Raw genomic sequence first — 22624 nt, forward strand, 5'->3', positions numbered from 1 at the left:
TACACTAACACCAGAAATTATACTTCTCAGAGCTCCAAGCCTGGGTATCTTTGTTGTAGACAGTATCTGGAAAGGCCTCAGAAAGCAACGAACACTAAGGGGGCAGGTCACCATCAGTATCACGAACCAGTCTGTCACCACCATACAGACATACACATGACGGCGTGGATGCTATCCTTTCCGCATTGGAGAAGGACACAAGGAAGCCAAGGGAGACAGTCAGAGTTAAGGACAGCATCTTCCCCACGAATTGAATATTTATCTATCTCGCTGTACAGTCTCCAGCCCAAGGCTCAACACTCGCATATGAAATCGAGTTTATATAGATCGTCCTCTGCTTTGATGTGTAACTGCTGCAAAAGCTTATATCTAATAGTCGAGCTCGCCAGGCTGGCCTCGTGGAACTCATAGGAATCTGGCAGCTCAATCTCCCACTGAGCTGCGGCAGAGGGTCTCACAGACGTCTCCCTCTCCGCTTGCTTGTACTTAGGAATGGGTATCATACAAGTAAAATAGCAGAATATGTGCGTGGCCGTATGATGAGCAAACCATCTTTTGCCTGGCTTTCTCATAGAATAACAGCGAAATAACATGAATTAGCAAGCAAGAATGGCGGCTGGGAAGCAGCGACAGCATCTCTGGTAGCGGCGACAAAGGTGTCGGAGGCGCGGTGGCCAGAAGGATTCTCCAGCAGTTATATATCAAAGATATCTTCCACCGTTCCTTCTCCCAATCCAACGATAGTTGAAGTCTTGATCAAAAAATATTTTTTTTCTGATGTTGACCAGAAAATATTGAAAGTTGATAGCTTTCCCTTTTTGGAAGAGGCGGCTCGGCCCGAAGCGCTTAGTCAGCACGGTATTTCGGCGTTGGAAGCAAAAAAACGAAGAGAAAAGACAAGAAGCAGACAAGAAGACGCGACGGTGAGAAGAAGATGGTGAAAATGCGGACGAGAGACGGTTGCAGGGACAGTGCATGGTAGCCGAGTGTGTTGTGCAATGCTGGATATAAGGGGTATAGTTATGTGAGTAGCCGATCTGTTACTACTGGACTTAATGCTGATATCAAATAGAAGAAGAGAGGAAGGAAACTCCTTAATGATAAAGATTGCGGATTATTACTAGACTACTCGATATCATCGCAGTTTGTAGAGGAGACGATCGCCTCCCACTCATCCAGAACCTGTTTGTTCCTCCTCAAGTCCTCGTTGATGAAGCGGATGGCATCCTTGCCCAGCGGCAACCTCATCGGCAGCTCCCGCCCCTCGCATACCCCCGACTTGGTCAAGGCCTGGACAATGAGAGCTGCACCCTTGACGGGATCACCGGGCTGTTTCTTATTGTACGCGTCTAGCAGGGCCTTTGCCTGGTCCGTGGTCGAGGACAGCTCGGGGATCCTGTTCTGAGCAATGGTCCTGTTCCCGCTTGTAAGGAAGTTGGTGCGGAAGTATCCCGGCTCGATACAGGTGACGTCGATACCAAAGGGTGTGAGCTCGCCCTTGAGGGCTTCCGTGTGCATGGCGATTGCAGCCTTGGTGGCGCAGTATACGCCCATCGACGCCGAGCCGTGCCAGCCGCCAATCGAGCCTAGATTAGCGATGGTACCGCTACCCTGGGCTCGCATGTACGGAGCCACAGCTCTGATAACTGTCAACTGGCTGAAGACGTTTGTGGCAAAGCACTTCTGCACTTCGTCTGTGCTGTGATGATGTCAGTGCCAATCGCGTGGCGTGGCCGGTGTGCATATGCAGTTCGGGGATCTGATCTCGCTGGGCGTCAGCACGTACCTGCATTCCTCGATGGCGCCCTCTAGGATGTAGCCTGCATTGTTGACCAAGATATCAATGCGTCCTACTGTCCTGACGACGTCCGCGATAATCTCTTTTATCTGCTCGTCACTGTCCAGCACGTCGAGTCTTTTATTGATGATTCCGAGGCCGAGCTTCTCAAGGTCTTCGATCTTGGATACGTTGCGAGCTGTGGCTACCACGGTGTCTCCCCGTCTGGCTGCTGCGAGGGCGATCTCTCTGCCGAACCCGCTCGAGCACCCTGTAATCAGCCACACCTTGGACATTTTTGGCCGGACTTGACAATAGGACAATAGGACAATAAATATAGCTATGGCAAATGACTATGAAGCTATCTTTGACTTCTACGTCGCCCACCTCGCCGCCTCCTATGCCTTTTTTTATATCTCCAACTCCGGCCTCAGCGTCTTTTCTGCCAGTTATCCCCGCCTTCCGCCCAAAGTCCGCCATAACTCCGCTGACCAATCAGAGTGAGATTTATATCCATTTGTCAGCATCCGGATATAAGAAACGTTCTTTAGATGGGGATAAGGGGTAGTAGGCTGGAGTTATAAAGGAGATAAAAGAGGGATAGAAAGGATAGTGGATGCTGAGAGCTGGTGGTAACCGGACGGGAGAAGGTAGGTGATTGGTAAGCATGGTAACTAGGGAGCGCCCTAAGGTCGAGAGAGGTGCTAGATAGTAGTAGCGTGGAGACGCAGGATAGATGCTGGCTGGTATTTACTATAGGTTCTACTGCTACGATCAAGCAATCCAAAACCAGATACGCTCTGAGCACGAGGGGCACGGCAGGCCGAATCAGCGTCATATAAGTAAAACGCCTCATGGTGAGACACCAAGGAGTCCTGTGAGACAGTAAAGCAGAGCAGCCACTTACGTAGGAAATTCTTTGCAACAGGCTTGACCCATGTGCTCTCGAGCCGGTCAGCATGCTCCTTGCCGGAGAAAAAGTCCATCTCGTGCAGTGGGACGAGCCGGGTACGGTATATAAACTTGTAGCTGAGAAACAAGGTAGCGAAGATGGGTATGTTTATATAAGGGGGTATGAACGTCTTTGCACTGAATTTACCGGGGAAAAAGGCATCAAAGCCGTTGAAAAAGGCCACAACGGCGCAGAAAGTGACCGCAAACCAGGCAAGGTAAGGCTGGAAAGGGGAACGATAAGGAAGGGCGGAGCGCGGGATGCCCTGACTCGCCATGCCGTGGTAGAAGCGAATGTAGGTAATTGAGATGGAGGCCCAGACCAGGAGAGTACTGACGGAGGAGATGTTGCTTATCCAGAAGAAGACCTCGCTTGCACTGGAGGAGATGTTGAGGTAGACCAACAGGCTGAGAGCGGTGGTCACGCCGACGCAGGCGTAGGGGACGCCAAGCCGCTCGAAGCGGAGGAACGCGGGAGCTTTGCGGTCCAGGGCAGTGGCATAGAGGACTCGAGTGGCTGCGTAGAAGAAAGTGTTGCCAGCAGAGAAGGCAGATGACAGGACGACAGCGTTGATGATGTGTGGGAGCACGGGGATGCCGCCGTTTGCAATTGCAATGACAAAGGGGCTGGCACCGACCCCTGGAGCACCGGTGCGGAGAGCGTTGAGCAGCCTGCGGTCCTCGGACGAGACGCACATGCCAACGAGAAAGATGGCGAGCACGTAGAAGAGCAGGATGCGCCAGAACACGCGGCGGACGGCCTTGGGTATGTTGTAGCGCGGGTTTTGGGTCTCGCCTGCAGCGATGACGACCATCTCGCTGCCACCGTAGCTGAAGGTAGCTTGTATGAAGACCTTCCAGAAGGCAAGGAACCTGCCCAGGGCGCCTGGCTGGAGGTAGGCGGCCATGGGGCCCGGGCTGCGCCAGTATCGAAAGCCTATGCGGTCATGGGTAGGCGAGCCCCCCAGCATGATGACAAACATGAGGATGATCAGGCCGACGATGGTGGTGAGCTTGATGGCTCCAAAGACGAACTCGGCCTCGCCATAGTAGCTGACGGGCAGGCAGTTGAGCAGGACGAGCAGCACCAGGAAGATGGTGATCCACGCCCATTTGGGGACGGGGTTTGGCCAGTAGTCGATGACCAGCACGCTGGCGCTGATCTCGATGGGCACCCCGATGGTGAGCTGGTACCAGTAGTTCCAGCCCAAGGTGAAGCCCAACGCAGGGTCAACATATCGAGCTGCATACACCGGAACCGCACCCGGCAGCGGCAGCCAGGTGGCCATCTCGCCCAGGCTGGTAATGACAGCGTACAGGTTCGCGCCCGTGATGAGGTAGGCGAGAAAGGCAGAGAGGGGTCCGGCCAGCGAGAGCACCTGGCCGCTGCCCACGAAGAGGCCCGTCCCTATAGCGCCGGACAGGGCCAGGAACTGGATGTGACGGGCCTTGAGTCGCCGCTGCAGGCTGCCGACATTCCTCTGCTCGAGCTCGCGCTTAGACTCGACGCCATAGTCTGCTGCTTCTGCTGTTGCTGCTGCTGTTGCATCTGCATCTGCTTCTGTTTCTGTTGCTGTTTTGGTGTAACTGCTGTATGTACCAGCTGGGGCCGGTTTGATATCATCCATGGCTGCTGGATATCCGTGATGTAGCCGTCCAGAGAACAGACAGCAAGAGCCCGCAAGGTTGACTCGATCACATCATCGCCAGGATGCGACGGCTAAGCGGCCAGCTCTGCGCGCGCTGGTGCTCTGGTCGATGAGTTGTAAGTATACCGTCGTCCTGGCCCCCGTCGTGTGATGGCCAGCACGCCCGCAACCAAGGCACGGCATGGGGAGGCCTGGCAGGGGGGCGGCCAAAACCCGGGGCAGCCGCCGCCCATTGGCCAGCAAGCCCGTCGTCGCCGGCGATCCTGGCTGGCCGCAGCGTCATCGGCCATCGTAACGCAGTCGAAGTGTCTCTTCTTTAAAATTCTGGAGATATAAAAAGATCGGCTGCAGCTATGCCCGGGGTGTGGCCGTCGTACGTAAATAACGTTAGTCGCCACGCAAAAGTCCCGCCCAAAGCCCGCGGCGGATTAACAAAACTTGCGTACGGCCGACACAGCGCCGCCATTCGCGTTGGAAGCTGCAGCAACGCCCGCCCAGCAGCTCCCATAAGCATTATCCAAGCAGCGCCCGCCAGCTCTCTGCCTCCCGACCCCTGCTGTCCGGCATCCTGAATCCTGAATCCTGCTGTCCTGCTGTCCTGCTGTCCTGTCTCCTCCCAGACTGCTTGCTGGGACCCCTCGCCGTCGCCGTCGCTGTCGCCATCGCCAGCATGGCCAGACACCTGTCGAAGGAGTCGCGGGCAGACATCCTCAGGCTGCGCGCGCAGGGCCTCACGTACAAAGAAATCGCCGAGCGCAAGGGCATCACGCACCGCCAGGTCCAGTGGACATGCGAGTCTGGCGATCCGACGCCCAAGCGACGCAGCGGGCGGCCGTCGCAGCTGTCGCGGGCGCAGGTCAACCGGCTGGTCGAGTATGTGTGCGCGTCGCCCGAGAACCGCCAGCTCTCGTATCTCGAGCTCGCGACCGTCCTGCAGCTGGGCGTGGGCCAGTTCGCCGTCCGCAATGCGCTGTACAACGCGGGCTTCCGTCGTCGAGTCGCCAGGGAAGGCCGGCGGGAGCTGCATCGCCTTGACAGCGACGGCGGTGGTGACGTTGGTGGCGGCGATGCTCCTCCATCTACATCTACACCTACGACTACTACGGCTACTACGACTACGACTACTACAACTGCACCTACAACTACTACTACGGCGACGGCGACGACAACGGATATACAGGCTACGGCAGAGACAAACAAAGCAGAGACAAAAGAGAATGGCATTTTGTGACTAGTCCTCGGCCTGCAAGAGGTCCTCCTCGTCCTCGTCGACCATCCTGCTGCCGCCTCCTGCGACTTTTCCACCCTTCCGCCCGGCCTCCCTGGCTCGCTCGCTTCCGGGCTCGAAAGACCCGCCGGATGCTTTTCCACCCTTGGACGAGATGTCACGCTAGCCTCGTGTATAGGTATATTAGCCATGGCCTCGGGCGAGAGAACAGACGCTGGCCAGGGGGGGGTGCTTCGTCTCATGATGAAGGGGAGAGAGAGACAGCTCATAACCGAGTATCAAACAGAGTGACGCCAATAATAATATAGAGAACTACAGCTAATATAAGGGAGAAAAGGGAGAAAAGGGAGAGACGACACACCTGCTTGTCAGGGTCCATGCTGGCGAAGCCGCTGCTGTGGCTGCTTTGGCCGCCCTTCCTGGCAATCTCCTCGACCTCCTCCTGCGGCCGGTTGGCAAAGTTGGCCGGGTTGTAGTCTGCCATGGCAATCTTGTGGAATCAGATATCTAGTTATTCGATATTGATAGTCCTTTTTTCGATAACTCTTGCAGCTGTTTCTGGCAGGGCTTCTTCTCCTCTTTCTTCTCCCGGCTGCTCTAGTCTGCTATATACACGGCCAGGGGGGCGAGATGAGGTCATATCAGTCCCCGGTCTATCGTCATGATTCTGTCATCGGGCCCGCAGCACCAGGAGTCCAATCGACCTGCTTCCCCTACCCTGCCACGAAAACACGGCCTTGCTTGCCTTTGTTGCAGCCTGAGCTCCTCCTTGCTGGCGAGCTGGCAACCTCCTCGTCGATGCATCCGATCAAGCATTTTCAAAAGCTCTCGTGGGCAGGGACCTTACTTGCATTTCACGTGAAGCTGGAGTTATAGGCAGGGATGCTCTCTGCTATCGTTTGGTTATATCAGCATTTTGATATTAACCCATCACAACTCTTAATTTCTACCAGCGGACAGGGGATCTCCCTCTTCACGTTGCGGAGCAGTTCCAGTTACATCCTCCCGCCCTCTCACTGGACAAATGAGACAAGTGAACAGGTTGACGCTCTCCTCCGTCAATATACTAATGGGCTTGCTTGACAAGGGGATTAGAACGCCGGGCAAAGGCTGTAGCTCGCCCTCCCTCCCCCTTCTCGGTCGACCAGCTCACAATTACGTACCAGAATCGCGGGATGTTTGAATTTTTCTTCCCCAGCCTGCTTGCAAAAGGTTTCCCCTTTCTGTCCTCTGCCCCGTGGGGTGCAGAGGCCGTGTGATGAGGATGAGGAATGAGGAATCAGGATGTTCGACCTAGCCCACCGCTATTTGTCATAGCCAGACCAGTTCATTCTACGGCCCGCCGAGTCTGGGGAAACGCGGTGGATGGAGCAGCTAACTAGTTGGAGAAACGGGTATATAAACGGGCTGTCAGGACGGTTGGAGATGAAGCCCATCGTCGATCTGTCTGTCTGTCTACCAAGCTGTATCTCCCATTGTATCCAACGTCCAACATTATCATCATCAACATCATCATCAGCAATAACATTTCCAATTGCAACAACACATTGACTATTGTATCACTGTCATGGGTAGCATCGAACCACCACGTCCTCGCTATGAGCGAACTCCCTTTGGACGGGAAATGCTCAAGCACTTCTCTATCGACCCAACATACACCGAGCTCAACAATGGTACTCTCCAGTAACCAATCAATCATAAACGTATTGGATGTATAGACTGACAACAGGATAGGCTCCTTTGGTACCGTGCCCACAGCCATCTTCAACAAGGCTCATGAGCTGCGTAGACGCTGTGAGGGCCGGCCCTGCTCGTTCTCCAGATACGAGTTCCCTGCATGGTTGGACAAGTCGCGCGAGGCCGTGGCCGACCTGCTCAACGCTGACCCAGACAACATCGTGCTGGTTGCCAACGGCTCCACGGCCTCTAACACCATCATGCGTAACTTCGTCTGGAACGAAGACGGACTTGACGAGATCATTCAGGTCAGCATCATCTTTGCGCCATTAGGCAAGATGACTGGCTACGTCGGCGAGTTGAGCCAGGGTTTGGTCAGAACTCGCCAGGTCCAGCTCAACTATCCGCTCGAGGACGACGAGGTCGTAGAGCTCTTCAGACAGGGCATCCAGGCTTCCCGGGAAGCCGGCCGTCGCCCCCGTCTGGGTATCTTTGATACCATCTCGTCCACACCCGCCATCAGACTCCCGTTTGAGCGGCTGGTTGCTCTCTGTCGCGAAGAGGGTGTGATGAGCTTTGTCGACGGTGCTCATGCTGCTGGACACATGAAGATCGACCTGGCTGCTCTTGACCCTGACTTCTTCGTTACCTGCTGTCACAAATGGCTGTTCATACCTCGTGGTTGTGCTGCACTATATGTTGCTGCTCGCAACCAGTGGATGGTTCGCAGCACTCTGCCCCTGAGCCACGGCTTCATCCCCACTGCAGATATCGAGCAGGGCAAGGTCGACGGCAAGCTGGCTCAGGCTCTGGCCAGCGGAAAGACCCCCTTTGTGTACAACTTTGAATTCGTCGCTCCCATGGACAACTTCGGCTACCTCTGCATTCCCGAGTCGATCCGCTGGCGCCAGGAAGTATGCGGCGGTGAAAAGGCCATCCAGACATATTGCGTCAACCTGGCCCGGGCAGCCGGTGCACTCATGGCCAGCATACTGGGCACAAAAGTGCTGGATAACAAGTCCCAGAGCGTGTCGGCCTGCTGTATGACAAACGTTCTCTTGCCCCTGAAGCTGGATGCTGGCAATGGTGATGAAACCCCGCTCCCGGAGGGCTGGTATGCTGTCAGGAGCAAGCCAGGCGTGCAGTTCCGTGTCAGCGACTGGATCATGCGCAAGATGGCCACCGAGTACGAGACACTCATGCCTGTCTTCTTCTTCCAGGGCTCCTGGTGGGCTCGCGGAAGCGCCCAGATCTACCTTGAGCTGGACGACTTCGAATGGGGTGGCAGGATGCTCAAGGATCTCTGCGAGCGAGTTGGCGACGGCGAATACCTCCTATAATGGCTTTGTTTCTTTCTCTCTTTCCTTTCTCTTTCCCTTTCCCTTTTATTCCCTTACTCTTTTTTATTCTCTTGCTCATTTGATCATGACCTCGATTCCAGCAGTGCTGAAGCTTTCCTTCTGCTCCTTTTCTCTGTACATATTGTTCCACCCTCTTACGACTCTCCTAGGTAGTTAGTTAGTGTAATACAAAAATAGTCTCACGGTTCATCTAGTTATCAAAAGGAGAACGGCTGCTGTTGTCTGGGGTTGGTCTGCTAGATATACCCCCTATCAATCTCCCGCACTCCAAAGCCGAAGGCCATGGTTATCTCGGAACCATCCCGGCCAGCCACAGGCTCCTAGTTTGACGCCAGCACCGCCAGCATGGAATGAACAAGTGTAATAATAGCATGCCAATGAGATAGCAAGCAGCAGTCAAGCATCAGCCAAGCTCCTGGCAAGCTGCTGTCAGCACTCAAAATCTCGGAGATGCTCGACCTGCCTCGTATCTCTCGGTAAAGCGTTTGTTTCGGCAAACATCAGGTTCTTTTCGCATCTCCCACGTCGTCCAAGTCTGTCGTGTACGTATGGGCCCAGTGGAGAGGCATTCTGGCCAATCCTTGCGCTGTTATCTTCGTTAGCTGCTGCAAGATTCTGGGGTACGCGGGGGGGACCCATATCTCCATGGCTGCTATATATATCAGGCACTCCTCCACGCTGTATACACCTTGTACATCTATCGGTATAACTCCATCTTCATCAAGATGGTCTTTACAACAAGGATGGAGAGTCTTCTACGGCTCAACCGGCCTGACACCCAGAACTTCATCATGGGATGGTAAGTTCCTAGTCGCCTTAACTACCCCTGACCCGCTCCTTTACACCATAAAATAAACATACAAGTATATAGTTATGCCAGATACCAAACGCTGACTGCTCAAGGGTCCTCTTCTGTGCCCCCGGCATCTACGTCGCCGTCATAGGCCTGGGAGCCGGCGGAGGCAAGCCGAGCTCTGCGCAGGTTGCTTCGTTGACCAATGTCATCTTGTACGGCCTCTTTACGCTGTGCGGCTGGTTCGGCGGCTCGCTGCTCAACATCCTCAAGCCCAAGAAGAGCGTCATGCTGGGCTCGATAGGATACCCGCTGTACGTCGCCGGCCTCTGGTACTACGACCGTACAGGCCACAGCTGGTTCCCCCTGTTAGCCGGGGCCCTCCTGGGCTCCCTTTGCGGGCCCCTGTGGACAGCAGCAGCCTTCATCCAGTTTGCCTATCCCCAGGAAAAGGACAAAGCAAAGGTACTCCCCATGCATAAGGAACAGTAGGTACACGCTGACAGTACATAGTTCATCAGTATTCAGTGGATGCTGCGGTCAACCGGCGCGACTGTGGGTGCCATCATCGCCTTCGCAGCCAATTTCCACCAGCACAAGGCCGTAGGAGTCTCCAGTGCTGTCTACGGGACATTCACAGCTATCCACTGTCTCCCCTTTTTCCTGGCCCTCTTCTTCCTTGTCGACCCGCAGAAGGTCGTCCGCAAGGATGGGACCCATATCGCCGTCTTCAAACCGACCAAGCTGTCTACCGAGCTCAAGTCCATGGCCAGGGCCTTCTTTGACCCTCGGATGTTCATTCTTTTCCCTGCCATCCTAGGCTGCGAGATGGGCCTTGCCTTGGTCAGTAGTATCAATGGTATGTGTGATTTCATTGCATGTTAAGTAGTTCTATACTAACATGCGTGTTGGAGCATTCTACTTCAACCTGAGGACCCGGTCGTTAAACAACCTGGCCTTCCACTCAATCCAGGTCTTCATGCCCTGGGTCATGGTCTTTATCCTCGATAATCGACAGGTCAAGAGCCGCAAGACCAGAGGCTTTGTCGGTGTAGCATTCATCGCCGCCATATCTCTCGGTGCCAGCGCGGGTCTCTATGCCTGGCTTGATATCAACCACATCGGCAGCCTCAAGAAACCACAAGCAAAGGATTGGACCGATCCAGAGTTCGGCGGCATGTTTGCGCTCTTCCTCCTCTTTGGTGCCATTTACGCTGCCTACCAGATGACTATCGAATGGGTTGTCAGCGCCCTTACCAATGATCCGTCGAAGCTGGCTCAGTTTGGAGGAGTCTTCAAAGGGACTCTCAGCTTAGGAATCTGCCTCTCGTTTGTTATGGCTGCTCAAAATGTGCCCTTTGTAGGCCAGCTGTCTCTCCAGTTCTCGTAAGTCTGTTGCTATTGCTCGTCTATATATATTAGTATTAGTTATAGTACTGACGAGGATAGATTATATGTGATTGGGGTCATCGGTATGGTGTATGTCTTGGTCGTCTACGTCAAGGAGACCAACTACTTCACAGAAGAGAATGTTATTGCGCCGTTGAGCGTCGAAGAACAAGCCAGAGTGGCCGGGCTGGTCACTGAGGAGCAGATCGAGTCCGAGGCCGCGAAGAACAAGGTGGCTGGTATGAACGCCAAAGACCGTAAGCAGGACGCTGAAATCATCGAAAATGCTTAGATCTGTCTTTCATTCCCCGTATATGCATATGCCTCTTCTTATTAGGTCACTTATGCGGTTGCTGGTTCTGGTCACCGTGTGAAAGAAATAGCTGGATGTATATATCCTGGATAAATATATCATGAACGTGCGATACAACGCGAATATGTAGTACCATGGCCATGGTCATAACTCTATACAACGCTCATGACTGATGCTGTTCTATCCCATAACCAAATCACCATCGCTGTCCTTGTCATTGCTAGCCTTCTCCATCAAAGGAGTCTGCTCTTGCATATCTGAGCCTTCATTATCATCAGCCTTGATCGCGGGATCCTCCCCAGTGTTCATCGATGCATCTTCATTTTCTGCCTTGTCCACTGGGCTTTCTTCCTTTTGTACATCTTTCAAAGCTGTTTCTTCCGCTCTCACCTCTGCTGTATCTTCGATTTCTTCCCATATCCTAACCGTCTGGTCCAAACCACAGCTTGCCATAAGCCTCTTCTGGTCCATTGTGGGCGGCGAGAAGGCATCTACCCCCAGAACAACGTCAGAATGACCCGTCAATTCCAACAGCGTTTTTTTGCTTATCACGTCCCAGCATATTATCCTGCCGTCTTCACTCCCGCTCGCTGCATAAGCGTACTCCTTTTCAATGTTTGCCTGCTGCTCTTTGGGAGACTTTTTAGAAGAAGCGGGGGGTCGTCGATGTCCATACAGCCCAAATGTGCCTGCCATGCTGTATTTTTCATTGGTATGCCCCTGATATGTCTTTATGCATCGTCCATCCACATAGTCCCATAACCGTACACATCCATCCAACGACCAGGCCAGGATGAATTTCCCGTTTGGTGAAAATTTGACTGATGCAACTGGGGGATTATCTTCGTGGACAAGCGTGCGCAAACACTGTCCGCTTGCCGAATCCCATATTCGAATCAGACCGTCGCCGGCGCAGGAGACTATAAGCGTGCCGTCTCGGACAAAGTCGACACCCGCTACGGGATCTGAGTGGGCAGGTAGAGAGCGCATGATTCGGGCAGATCGTACATCCCATATGAAAACTGCTTCGTCATATGAACCGCTAACCAGCATATTTCCCTTAGGCGAGAAGGCGATCGAATAGACGTAGTTGTGATGGCCGACAAACGGATTTGGATACGGCTTGCCCTATAAACATCCATAATTAATACCCGGATGAGCTGTATAATAGTAGCAATTTGTGTATAGATGTGTACAAACCGTCATCACATCCCAGAGCCGTATTGACTTATCATCCGACCCTGACGCAATTGTTTCCCCGTCTGGACTCCAAGATATAGTAGATATGCCCGCCAGATGCCCCTCAAAAGTATGAACCAAAGTCCCCGTAGCTGTATTCCATATCTTTATTGTGGCATCAGCAGCTATTAAAAATAGGTTAGTAAAAAGATCAGTCGTCTAAAGGAAAAGTTGTTCTTACAGCAACTTGCTAGCATCGTCCCATCAGGAGAGAACTTCACTGCAGAAACGCCTCGCTGATGTCCTTTTAGCACAAACTTCTCCTTATAACAAAGGCATTCAGGCTGAGGTAGTGGCGGAGGCGTGGTCTGCTTGGGAGTCTGCTGTCGACTTCGTGTTGCTTGGTCCTCATTCTCCGATTCACTTTCGCTGTATTCCCGGTCATTCGCTGACCCACGATCAGACCCTTGCGCTCCCCTTTCCTTCGTTGTAGACGTCGATCTGCTCCTTGTACCGCGAGAACGAGTCTGAGACTGCGATCTTGACCTTGATCGTGGTGACCGTGAGGGTGACTGCGAATGTGAATGTGACCGTGAACGGGGGCCCGACCGAGACCGCCAGGGAGCCTCTACACTCCCGGCAAGCTCATCATCGCTACCTGACGCACTTCGCGACCTTGATGATAGATTGTTCACTTTCGGAGAGCGATAGCTCGGCGATTGTGGCCGTGAATCTCTCTCCAGGCTGGCTCTTCGCCGGCCAGTATCCGTGTCTCTCCCGAGCTCGTCTGACGAACTGCTGTCTGTGGGTCGAGGACTTCCATCGTCCAGCCGGCGCTTTTTTGTAGGAGGGATCTCGTCACCCATGCCTGCTGCCTCTTCCTTTGCCTTTTCTCTCCTTCCTCTCCTTTTCTTGGTCTTTTCGTCACCCTTTTTGCTTGTTTTTCCTGCGGAATTTCGATCTTTGATAGTGGCAGAATTAAGCTTTATTAGCAACTAGCCAATAGTACTGGGCTCTCTGAAGGCGGTGAGCTAATCTTTATTTGTGTCACCTGGTATGCGGCTCTGGATTAAAGATCTTACGTAATCCGGGCGAAAGAGGCTGGAATGGGCGTTAATAGTAAGTATTTAGGAGGAAAAAACGTATCAAGCAAGGCATAAATAATACTTTGGTTAGATGTTTAGCCTAATTGAAATAATACACAACTCTGGCACTGCTTATGCTTTCTATCTAGTTAACCGTACGGAGTAGATTTCGATGGATCCATGGCTGAGGATCAAGATTCGTCACGTGACAGGCGGCTCATTTGAATATTTGGATATCCCGAAAAGGAAAACAAAACGACTTCGATCTTTTGCGTTGCATGTCTGCATGTCGGTACTGCTGAAGAGGCGAGGGAAAAGCACAGAAATTGCGCTGGAAAGGCGTTACATCTGACAATCGAAAAGTTTTGGGATTGAACGGCGGCCGCTAAGTCTCGTGCGGTTTCAGTTTGTGCGGGGGACCGCGTCTCGTGCGCTGTGAGCCATCGTCGTTATTCTTCATACGGAGTACTACGGAGCGCAGTCAGCATGACCACCCAGCAATATAGCGATGAGTCGCCCCATAAAATCAACATTATCAGTTTTAACTGCTGGGGCTTAAAGTATATCTCCAAGTTCCGCCGTGAGAGACTGTTGGAGATCGGCAAACGCCTCGCCAACGCCGATTTTCCCCCTGAGATAGTTGGGTTACAGGAATGCTGGACACAGGAAGATTACAATGCGATCCGCAACGAGACTAGGCACATCCTGCCCTATGGCAAGTTCTACCATAGCGGAATATTTGGTGGAGGACTGGCGATTCTGTCGAAATGGCCGATCGAGGAAAGCAGTATGTTCCAGTATCCGCTGAACGGACGGCCAACGGCTTTCTTTCGAGGGGACTGGTTTGTGGGAAAGGGAGTGGCGTACGCGCGAATAAGGATTGGACCAGGCTCAAAGGATGTTGCTGCGGTGTTTTGTACGCATCTTCATGCCCCCTATGAGCGGGAGCCGAACGATTCTTATATCTGCCACCGCACTGCCCAGGCGTGGGAAATAGCCAAGCTAATGCGTGGTGCAGCGGAGAGAGGGCATCTGGTTATCGGTCTCGGAGACTTTAACATGCTTCCCTTGTCCTTTGCACATCGCCTGATCACCGCCCACGCCCCAGTGACAGATGTATGGCGCTACCTTCGCCCAGAGTCGTCTATCGGTGCAGCCATAGATGACGCTGAAATTGCGCGTAACAAGCCAATTCCAAGTGCAGACTTTAATATACTTGAAAACGGGGCAACTTGTGATGGAGCCTTTAATACCTGGCGGTGGTCCAAAGAAGACCAGAAAAGGTTGGCTCGAGAGGGTCATATCAGTGTTGATGGCAGTCTACCAGACCCATATGCAAAGAGGCTGGATTATATCTTCGTAGGGAATGGATTATACCTCAATCACACTGATGACGTTGTCCCATCCTCATCATCGTCATGGAAATGGAATATCCACTCTGCTAGGGTGGGCATGATGGAGCGTCACCCAACACTTCATTGTTCTCTGAGCGATCACTTCTCGGTCGAAGCCACTGTTGTCAGAGCCCATCCGCCTGTCTACCGGACTGAAAGGAAACCGTCCAGTGATGCAGATGACGATGAGAATGCCCCATCTCTTTACCTGCCAATCCAAAGCCACACTGGCCCCAATACAGCCATCAATGATTATGCTATATTACGACAGACATCTAATCTGCCTCCAGAAGTCACCAAACAACCAGTCCCCGCCTTATCTGCTGATGTATATGATGATATCTTGGATACGATATCTGTCTACATGGTACGAGAACGGTTCCAGCGACGAGCAAGGTTAGGCCACTTCCTCATCTCGATAGCGGTGTCCATTGGGTGTTTTATTGGAACGTGGTGGACACCCCGTCCATACGTTTCGTTCATCCTCTGCCTTGTCAGCACGCTTAGCTTGTCTGCCGGTGTTATTGATGGTCTAATTGGTGGACTATTCGTCAGTAGTGAGATACGGGCACTCAAGGAGTTCCAGTGGGAAATCAAGAATACCAGACGGACGGTGTTGGGCCTAGGCCTGGATATAGAGGAGGATCTTAGGTCGCCCAAAAAGAGTGCTCACTAATAAACCCCTCCACCTCCACGTTTTGCTCTTTTTTTTTATGACAAGCGTCATGACTTGGATTTACGAATGATATGACATATATAACATCAAGAGCAGAGTACAATTTAGATAATATTGCTAATGAGCGTATACTAGTTAAGCCTGAAGTGAATGGTCAAGTTCAACAGACCAACTAACTACATATCTTTTCATCGACCGAAGTCACATATTTTCCCTCCCATCGTCATTCGGTATCATCATGACAAGTCAATAAAAACATGAGAAAAGGCGTTTATGCAGAGCATTCCTTCTTTCGCTCTTCAAAGACCTCGAGGGCAACCTCAGCGGCCTTGAGACCACTAAGCATCATAGCAGAGAAGATTGGGCCCATACGGTGCCATCCGTCGATCTCAGAAAGCTCCATTCCACCGATGATCAAGCCCTTGGTGACCTCACGGGTGTTCTTGACGATGGCCTCCTCCGCAGAGTTCATATCCAGTCCCTTCATACCTCCGAGTTTCTCAAGGGCAGACATAGAAACGAGACGCTTGGCACAGAAAGCACCGAATGGGCCGTCGTGGCCGGTGGTGCTGATGATTAGTGGAGCGTTGATGGTGTTGGGGTCCATGCAGGAGTGGTCATCGTGGTGCTGGGTGACAAGAGTCCAGTTGGTGACGACACCGGCAATCTGGAAGCCCGAGGCCTCAGAGGCGCGAGGACGGGTGATCAGGTCCTCGACACAGGTTGCGTTGAAGAGCTTGATGTTGGGGAATGAGAGCACCTTGGAGAGCAAGGTCGAAGTGAAGAGGGCGGCATGCTTAATGACGACGAGGTTTGGGTTGCTGGCATCCTCCTCATACGGGACACCCAGGTCATCGAGGAAGCGGTGGGCAGGCTTTCTAAGGACCATGGCAGAGAAAAGCTGGCCACCAAGCCAGGCACCGCCTCCTATTCATCCGTTAGCTAGTCAACTACTAGAGGTGTGATACGCAATACGGCAACGTACCAGGAGAGACAGAGGCTTCGATCAGAGCAATCTTGAGGTCTGGACGAGCCTTGCCGAGGACATAAGCGGTGCTGAGACCGCAGGAGCCAGCACCGACGATGACGATGTCGCTCTCGGCGTAGGTGTCCATGTCCTTGAAGTAACGGCTGGTCATGGCCCGGGAAACCTGGCTCTCACGGATGGGAGCAAACTTGAACTCCTCCCATTTACCGGCAAAGTCGTCCAGCAGAGCGTATCCAGAGCCAGAGCCAGAGCCAGCTTCGGGGGCAGCCTGGGCCAGGGTGTTGCCCTCGCCGGCGAAGTTGTCTCTGACAACATTGCCAACAGAGGCAACGGTCTCAGTAAGAGTAGCAGTTGGTGGTGGAGCCATCTTTGCAGAATTTGACGTTTGATAGCGTGTTTACGGCGGAAGACTAGACGAGGTTAGATGATCCAACAGCAGTGCTTTCATCGTCCCTCTGGAGATAGAGCCAGAGGGCGACGGAGGGGAAGGGGGAAGCATGATCCTTTCGCTGGTATTATCCAGATCAAGTTCGGACCGTATAATTTCAGAACGAAGCCTCAATGCATCTAGCATCTCTCTGGACCATCCCCCACACGAGGAGGCAGAGTTGGATGCAGGACGAAGACAATCGAGGACAACGAACACCGGTTCATGCACACGAGTTGTTATATTCGAGATACCTTGACCATTTATTGGATATTCTTCCCAGCATCTGGGGAGTCATGACCTCCATCTTGGAGAGATGTACCGGTCTTGATGTTGTGTCTATACGGCAGTTAGTGGCTATGTAACTACGAAAGGGTAGGTAAAAGGGAGAAAGTCGACGAAGTGTCACCTGTGAGTGTCAACCGAGATCTTATCGCTGGACAAAGGGCAATTGATGCTGAACTGTCCGGCTACGAAGTTGGTATTCGATGATGATGAAGAGAAGAAGAAGAAGAAGAAGATGGGGAGAAAACGGCCTGCGGGGTTTTTTATAGCAAGAAAACAGGTGGTGGGGGTTTAGTCATCCGAATATCCGGGATATTGAGTTGCGCTGGTGTTTGATAACTATCCTTGGTCCATCCATGGATATTTGGTAGGCAGTTTTGCTTATTCTTCTTGCTGCTGTATCCAGTGGACAGGGACAGGGAGGCAAAGGTCAGGCATGCAAGAGCCAGCCGGAGCCTTCCCGGGTGCCGTCAGTGAAGCAGATGCTGGTGAAAGAGGCAGATATGAGTAGGGGGGATGCTGATATTGGTAGCCGTTTGTGGGCGCTAAATAAGTGTAGCTCTCGCTTCGAGACACTTTAGTGACACTTAGCGGTTGAGACATTTAGTCATATGATTCAGTATGGTCAGGGTTATTTCACAGTATTGCGTTGGCTGCCTGGCTGGTGAAGCTGGCGGTGGTTGCGTCAGTTACTAGGAATGACGGTGCTACATTATAAATGGCCATCGGCTCTCAGAGACAGACTATCATGGCCCTGTTCAGAACTGCTAGATACTTTGTATCTCTCCCAGGAACTTGCTGCGCCTCTGATTTAATTTCAGTCTTTGTGCTGCCAATATGTCCTTCGTTTCCAGTGATTCCGGCTCAGAGCCAGATGCTAATAGAACTAACAACAATAACAACAATAACAATCAGGCATCCGCATCTAGAGCCCCGGATGACGATGGGGCTGCTGTGATCGCAGAGCTCGAGGCCGCCATGGCAGCCAACCCAGACCTGAGGCCCGTCACTCCCCAGCCTGCAGAGTGGGAAGACTACGACACCATCCTTGCGCAGAACCCAGAAATCGCCAACCCTGTACCCGGGCGGAAGAAGGAATTCTACCTGTCCAAGGATCGCTGGGAGTGCGGCCATGAAGGGGATCCCGTAGAGACAGTCATTGAGCGAGACGTCTCAGATGACGGAGGTAGCAGTGCCGTCCTCGTCAATGATATCAGAGGCATCTGTGAGGCTTGCATGGCCAAATGGAAAAGACTTGAGACCTTTGGACCGCAGCCAGATGCCCCGGGACCTTCATCTGCGTCTGCAGCACCGCGAGGCCCGCCTTCATATAGTCCTCCGGCTTGGGGGCGTTCAGGTGGAACTATGGAACCATTGCTGGAGTTGGACGACACTGATGATGAGTTCGATGACGATTCGCTGTCCGATGGATCCGAAGACTCCCTTGGCCCACCACCTGGCCCACCACCAGGTCGCACTGCAGGTGGCATGGGTGGACGTTCTCGGTAGACACAGATACGTATCGTGGGTTGGAAAGGTATAGCGGAGTTAGATGGTGATGTTGTTTTTGCTCGGTAGACAGTTTGATACTCAACAGAGAATCATTTCGCAATGCTTCACAAGTACCAGGGATATACCGCTAAGTATGCCCCAAGCGTAGACTATATGCAGTCCAGCTCGGTCTCTACTTTTAATCGCCAGCCCTCGTCTTCTGAGTCCAGTAGATCAGTCTGTTCATATTCGTCACCTCGTAGATGCTCACCTTTCTTTCCCGTCCGCTTGATCCTCTTCAGCCCGGCTGTGATAGAGTCTCCATCAAAAGAAGGGTGCTTTGAATCCGGTACCTTAGCAACGAGATTCAATAGATGCTTTGTTAAGCCCTTCTTGGTCTGACGATGAGATAGCCTGGCTGAAAAGCTGATCCGATCATCATCACTTCTGATCACTCCGGCAGGATACATACTGCCGACCAGACCGGCCACTCGGCCAATGTACTGACACCACCAAGCTTCTTGCAAGGTGAGAATTGACCGAATTCGCTGAAGAAACAGCTCATCTGAGGGGCAAACGTCGCCTGCCCATCTATCAAAGAGAGCAAGGCAAAGCATGGCCCTGTCTGCATGAGAGAGACCGTGTGCATAAGCAAGAATACCGGTTGTCGTAGAATGCAGAGCTGTGCTTGCATATGATGCTCTCGGAACAGACGAGTGCATGTACATCGAATTGGCCAGGGCTTCGATGAAACCCGGAGAAGTTATTGCTGGTGGAGGCGCATACAGATTCTTTGCATCGTTTGAAGCTGCGTAGGGTATGGCCTGCCGCAGCAATAGAGCAATATCGGACGCAGAACCAGTCTTAAAGGGAGACGTAGCAGCAATCAATGGATGTTGCTGTCGAACTTCTGGCTGCAGTTTGTCAAAGAGAACGCCCTCACGCACACCTCCCTGGCAGAAGTGGATCTTACGTATCGATGGGATACTTTCTGCCAGGACATTGATAAGAAATGCCACGGCTGGAACCTGCGTGGCTCTGCGGGCCGAGACGCCGTAGATGGTTGACTCAGAAGACAAGGTACCGATGGCTGCGGAGGTGTCGAGGAACCGTGACCGGTCAGTACTGAACCCGTTGAGAATCGGAATGGGATAGGGGCTGATAGGGGACTGGCTGAGCAGGAGATACCCCCAGCCCCTGAATCCTCCTCCGCTGAGATAAAGGTCAAGGCCACCACTCCCAGCAGCATCACTCTCTACTCTTTCCTGTAGACATGCAGGTAGCTCGAGAGCAGAGACAGCGCCTCGGAAACAGCCCAGAATCTCGTCTTTGAGCTGTCGTACCGCTTCATCTCCTATCTTCTGTGCCTCGTCCAGCCTCCGGGTCAGCGCAGCAGCCCCGTACGGGAAACTAATTGATCCCTCAGGGTACGACTGTATCTCGGTACTGTCTGGGTAAGATATCATCCACGACAGCTGCACACTGCCGCCGCCGAGATCCATGACCAGACCTTCGACCCGGGAAAGACTGGATGCAATCCCCAGCCCTCCGATTCGGCCTTCTTCCTCCTTGGGCAGCATGGTCACTTCCCATCCCGTCGCTCGGTAAATGGCAGCTCGAAAGTCTGCTGAATTAGGTGCTGTCCTGGTAGCCTCTGTAGCAAGCATCTGGATGTTCTTTTCTGGCACCCCAAAGTCCTCGCAGGTCACCTTGAAACGCAGCAGCCGTGACACTATCTGGTCCCGGACCTGGTCTGGAATTGGCCTTCTGGCGCTGCCTTCAGCCCCAAACTGTGCATCATAGAGCGAGATGCCTGCGCGGTCTTGGAAGACCGTTGGCATAATCCGCTGCGTCACAGGGGATAGGTCGGATATTGAGAAGCGAATACCATTGCTGCTTAAGAGTTAGCTTACACATATAAAGGGGGCCATCAGTTTTTTAGTTAACTAGTTACCTGCCCATGTCCACGACGGCGTGAAGATGCTGCGTCTCCCGCGAGTCTATCGTCTTCAGCGCTGCGGATGCCATTTTGATGCCAGCTTGAACTACAGCACACGGGCTCCAGTATCTAGTATATGTATATATTTAGTATTCTGAAAAACTACTCTCATGTGAAATAGTTATCTTCAGTCTTTAATTCTTGTTTATATATTAACCTTGCAAGTTGTTTTATCATTTGCATCTGATCGTGTCGGGTCCCTGCCCAGCAAGCGAAAGTTACTGCGGAGTTTCATTTTTTCCGCATATCTGCAGCCGCCCGGGCGGGCCTCTTTTACATAGGTAGAGTATTTAGGGAGGACTGATATTTGTTTCCTTTTCTTCATTTGGCCCTGAAGGTCAAGGGAATGTCTGCAACAAGTCTGTTGAGCTGCTGCAAAAAAAGGGGCTGCTATATATCAATAACCCCGGACTATAGCCACTCCGCAACCACTGATGTTGACGACCAAGGAACCGGCGGAAAGAAACTAGTTGATATATCGTGGATCTATATGGAAAAGGAAAATGAAAGAGAAATGATCCTAGGGCAGTAATACGCAACAAAGGATTTATGATACCAGAATTAGGTCTTATGCATTCGTTTCATTCACAGGTGACTTGATAATGATACAGTATATTAATCACCGTAGATTTATCCCAGGCAGTCGTCCATCTGATACACCATGCATGCCGGCATCGAATATTGCAGAGAAAGAAGGAGTAACAGCTTGGTATGTAAAGGTTTAGTTCACAATATTCTCAGAGACGTTTGAGAATTCGCCCTTCTCAAGCTTGGTATTCCAGAAAATAGGGTTGGTATCGCTGAATCCATGCTTCACCCATCCATCTTCCTTAACATGGTATAAATTGATAAATCCACCGGAATAGGCATCTCTGTGGGTAGCAGCAAGAATACTTCTAGACCCAAGAGCAAGGGCCTCTTCTTCCGTCAGGTCATATCGGTACTCTGCATCCAGCACACCATATGCAAATGTCTGTCCCGATCCAACACAGAACAAGTTTCCTGGCAGCCGCGTACCGTCAGAATCAATGTAGTATAGTGCCGGACCTTCCTCGGGGGTGACACCGGCACACATGGTTCCCATGCTGAGACCCATTCCCTTGTAGTTGTAGACTAGGTTGGCGAGGATCTTGGAGGCAGCGGCAACGGAGATACGACGTTTGTGTCGAAGCTCGTGAAGACGGCATTGCATGCCTAGGTATGCGAGCCAGTATTGGCAGTCCTATAGCTTTATTAGATGGTGCAAACAGGAAGACGTGGAGATCTAGACATACAGCAGCACCACCGGCCATGGTCCCGAGCAAACAGCTGTTGATTTCAATGACCTTCTTGACCGTCTGACTGGCTATCCAGTTGCCCGCTGTGGCTCTCGAGTCTGTAGCTACAATTATACCGCCCTGGAACCTGAAGGCGAGTGTTGTTGTACCATGGGCAATCTTGCAGTCTGGGTTGGCATGATCGTCTGTTGTAGCTCGTAGGAAAGCGGAGGGCTGCACAGTCGGTTAGTTATGGTCCAGCAAACAACAGCTGCCTACAGTCACCTACTCTGTCAATAGGAGGGAGGGAGAATCTGAGAGACAGTGGAGGAGCTCTCTCTAGGACATCCTGTTGCTCCGCCTCGTAGTCGTCCTGGAAGCTCGACGGCCGGGAGTACTGGGCAACGAGGGTGTCCATTCTGCGGTATTCGTCAGACTCTGCTGGTATATATCGGTTGTATAAAAGCCAGGACAAGCTGCCACAGGGTCCAGATATCTCGGCTGCGAGGTTGCAAAGGTGGTGAAGCTGTTTCTTGCTGGTCTGGCTGGCTGTTTGTTTCTTCTTCCTTGAGCTTTCGCGTTCCTTTTGCGGCCTGGGTCACGTGAACATGACTTGTTTCTTATCAAGGTTGAAGTTGGAGTTGAAGCTGAAGACGACAAACAGACGACGACAAGCAGTCAAGGAGGGACGATGAAGGGATGGAGA

The 22624-nt window shown here is 52.4% G+C and overlaps 11 protein-coding genes across 11 annotated transcripts; 4 read left to right on the forward strand and 7 right to left on the reverse strand.

Annotated features, from left to right (window-relative positions):
* Positions 1 to 1125: 1125 nt before the first annotated feature.
* Positions 1126 to 2073, reverse strand: TRV_04091 (3-oxoacyl-(acyl-carrier-protein) reductase; the record flags this gene model as incomplete). The annotated part of the gene is made up of 2 exons (XM_003021714.1): positions 1126 to 1699; positions 1787 to 2073. The coding sequence occupies 2 exons, from the start codon at positions 2071 to 2073 to the stop codon at positions 1126 to 1128; spliced, it is 861 nt and encodes a 286-aa protein (XP_003021760.1).
* Positions 2074 to 2324: 251 nt separating this feature from the next.
* On the reverse strand, positions 2325 to 4356 carry TRV_04092 (amino acid permease, putative; the record flags this gene model as incomplete). Its single annotated transcript, XM_003021715.1, has 2 exons — positions 2325 to 2530; positions 2685 to 4356. 2 exons carry the CDS (start codon positions 4354 to 4356, stop codon positions 2325 to 2327), a joined length of 1878 nt encoding a protein of 625 aa, XP_003021761.1.
* Positions 4357 to 5608: 1252 nt separating this feature from the next.
* On the reverse strand, positions 5609 to 6089 carry TRV_04093 (conidiation-specific protein Con-10, putative; the record flags this gene model as incomplete). Its single annotated transcript, XM_003021716.1, has 2 exons — positions 5609 to 5767; positions 5967 to 6089. The coding sequence occupies 2 exons, from the start codon at positions 6087 to 6089 to the stop codon at positions 5609 to 5611; spliced, it is 282 nt and encodes a 93-aa protein (XP_003021762.1).
* A 691-nt stretch (positions 6090 to 6780) lies between these two features.
* TRV_04094 (uncharacterized protein) lies at positions 6781 to 8622 on the forward strand (the record flags this gene model as incomplete). Its single annotated transcript, XM_003021717.1, has 3 exons — positions 6781 to 6858; positions 6988 to 7278; positions 7324 to 8622. The coding sequence occupies 3 exons, from the start codon at positions 6781 to 6783 to the stop codon at positions 8620 to 8622; spliced, it is 1668 nt and encodes a 555-aa protein (XP_003021763.1).
* A 666-nt stretch (positions 8623 to 9288) lies between these two features.
* TRV_04095 (uncharacterized protein) lies at positions 9289 to 11117 on the forward strand (the record flags this gene model as incomplete). Its single annotated transcript, XM_003021718.1, has 5 exons — positions 9289 to 9442; positions 9588 to 9901; positions 9950 to 10279; positions 10326 to 10822; positions 10871 to 11117. The coding sequence occupies 5 exons, from the start codon at positions 9289 to 9291 to the stop codon at positions 11115 to 11117; spliced, it is 1542 nt and encodes a 513-aa protein (XP_003021764.1).
* Positions 11118 to 11318: 201 nt separating this feature from the next.
* Positions 11319 to 12191, reverse strand: TRV_04096 (uncharacterized protein; the record flags this gene model as incomplete). Its single annotated transcript, XM_003021719.1, has 1 exon — positions 11319 to 12191. The coding sequence occupies one exon, from the start codon at positions 12189 to 12191 to the stop codon at positions 11319 to 11321; it is 873 nt and encodes a 290-aa protein (XP_003021765.1).
* Positions 12192 to 13888: 1697 nt separating this feature from the next.
* On the forward strand, positions 13889 to 15472 carry TRV_04097 (uncharacterized protein; the record flags this gene model as incomplete). The annotated part of the gene is made up of 1 exon (XM_003021720.1): positions 13889 to 15472. One exon carries the CDS (start codon positions 13889 to 13891, stop codon positions 15470 to 15472), a length of 1584 nt encoding a protein of 527 aa, XP_003021766.1.
* Positions 15473 to 15743: 271 nt separating this feature from the next.
* TRV_04098 (uncharacterized protein) lies at positions 15744 to 16827 on the reverse strand (the record flags this gene model as incomplete). The annotated part of the gene is made up of 2 exons (XM_003021721.1): positions 15744 to 16399; positions 16458 to 16827. 2 exons carry the CDS (start codon positions 16825 to 16827, stop codon positions 15744 to 15746), a joined length of 1026 nt encoding a protein of 341 aa, XP_003021767.1.
* A 1182-nt stretch (positions 16828 to 18009) lies between these two features.
* Positions 18010 to 18681, forward strand: TRV_04099 (uncharacterized protein; the record flags this gene model as incomplete). The annotated part of the gene is made up of 1 exon (XM_003021722.1): positions 18010 to 18681. One exon carries the CDS (start codon positions 18010 to 18012, stop codon positions 18679 to 18681), a length of 672 nt encoding a protein of 223 aa, XP_003021768.1.
* A 152-nt stretch (positions 18682 to 18833) lies between these two features.
* On the reverse strand, positions 18834 to 20504 carry TRV_04100 (transcription regulator (RTG2), putative; the record flags this gene model as incomplete). Its single annotated transcript, XM_003021723.1, has 1 exon — positions 18834 to 20504. One exon carries the CDS (start codon positions 20502 to 20504, stop codon positions 18834 to 18836), a length of 1671 nt encoding a protein of 556 aa, XP_003021769.1.
* Positions 20505 to 21383: 879 nt separating this feature from the next.
* Positions 21384 to 22336, reverse strand: TRV_04101 (proteasome component Pre3, putative; the record flags this gene model as incomplete). The annotated part of the gene is made up of 3 exons (XM_003021724.1): positions 21384 to 21884; positions 21937 to 22152; positions 22208 to 22336. 3 exons carry the CDS (start codon positions 22334 to 22336, stop codon positions 21384 to 21386), a joined length of 846 nt encoding a protein of 281 aa, XP_003021770.1.
* Between the last annotated feature and the right edge of the window lie 288 nt (positions 22337 to 22624).

The sequence above is a fragment of the Trichophyton verrucosum genome (genome assembly GCF_000151505.1).
Source record: "Trichophyton verrucosum HKI 0517 chromosome Unknown contig00324_1.f1.exp, whole genome shotgun sequence".
NCBI lineage: Eukaryota > Fungi > Ascomycota > Eurotiomycetes > Onygenales > Arthrodermataceae > Trichophyton > Trichophyton verrucosum.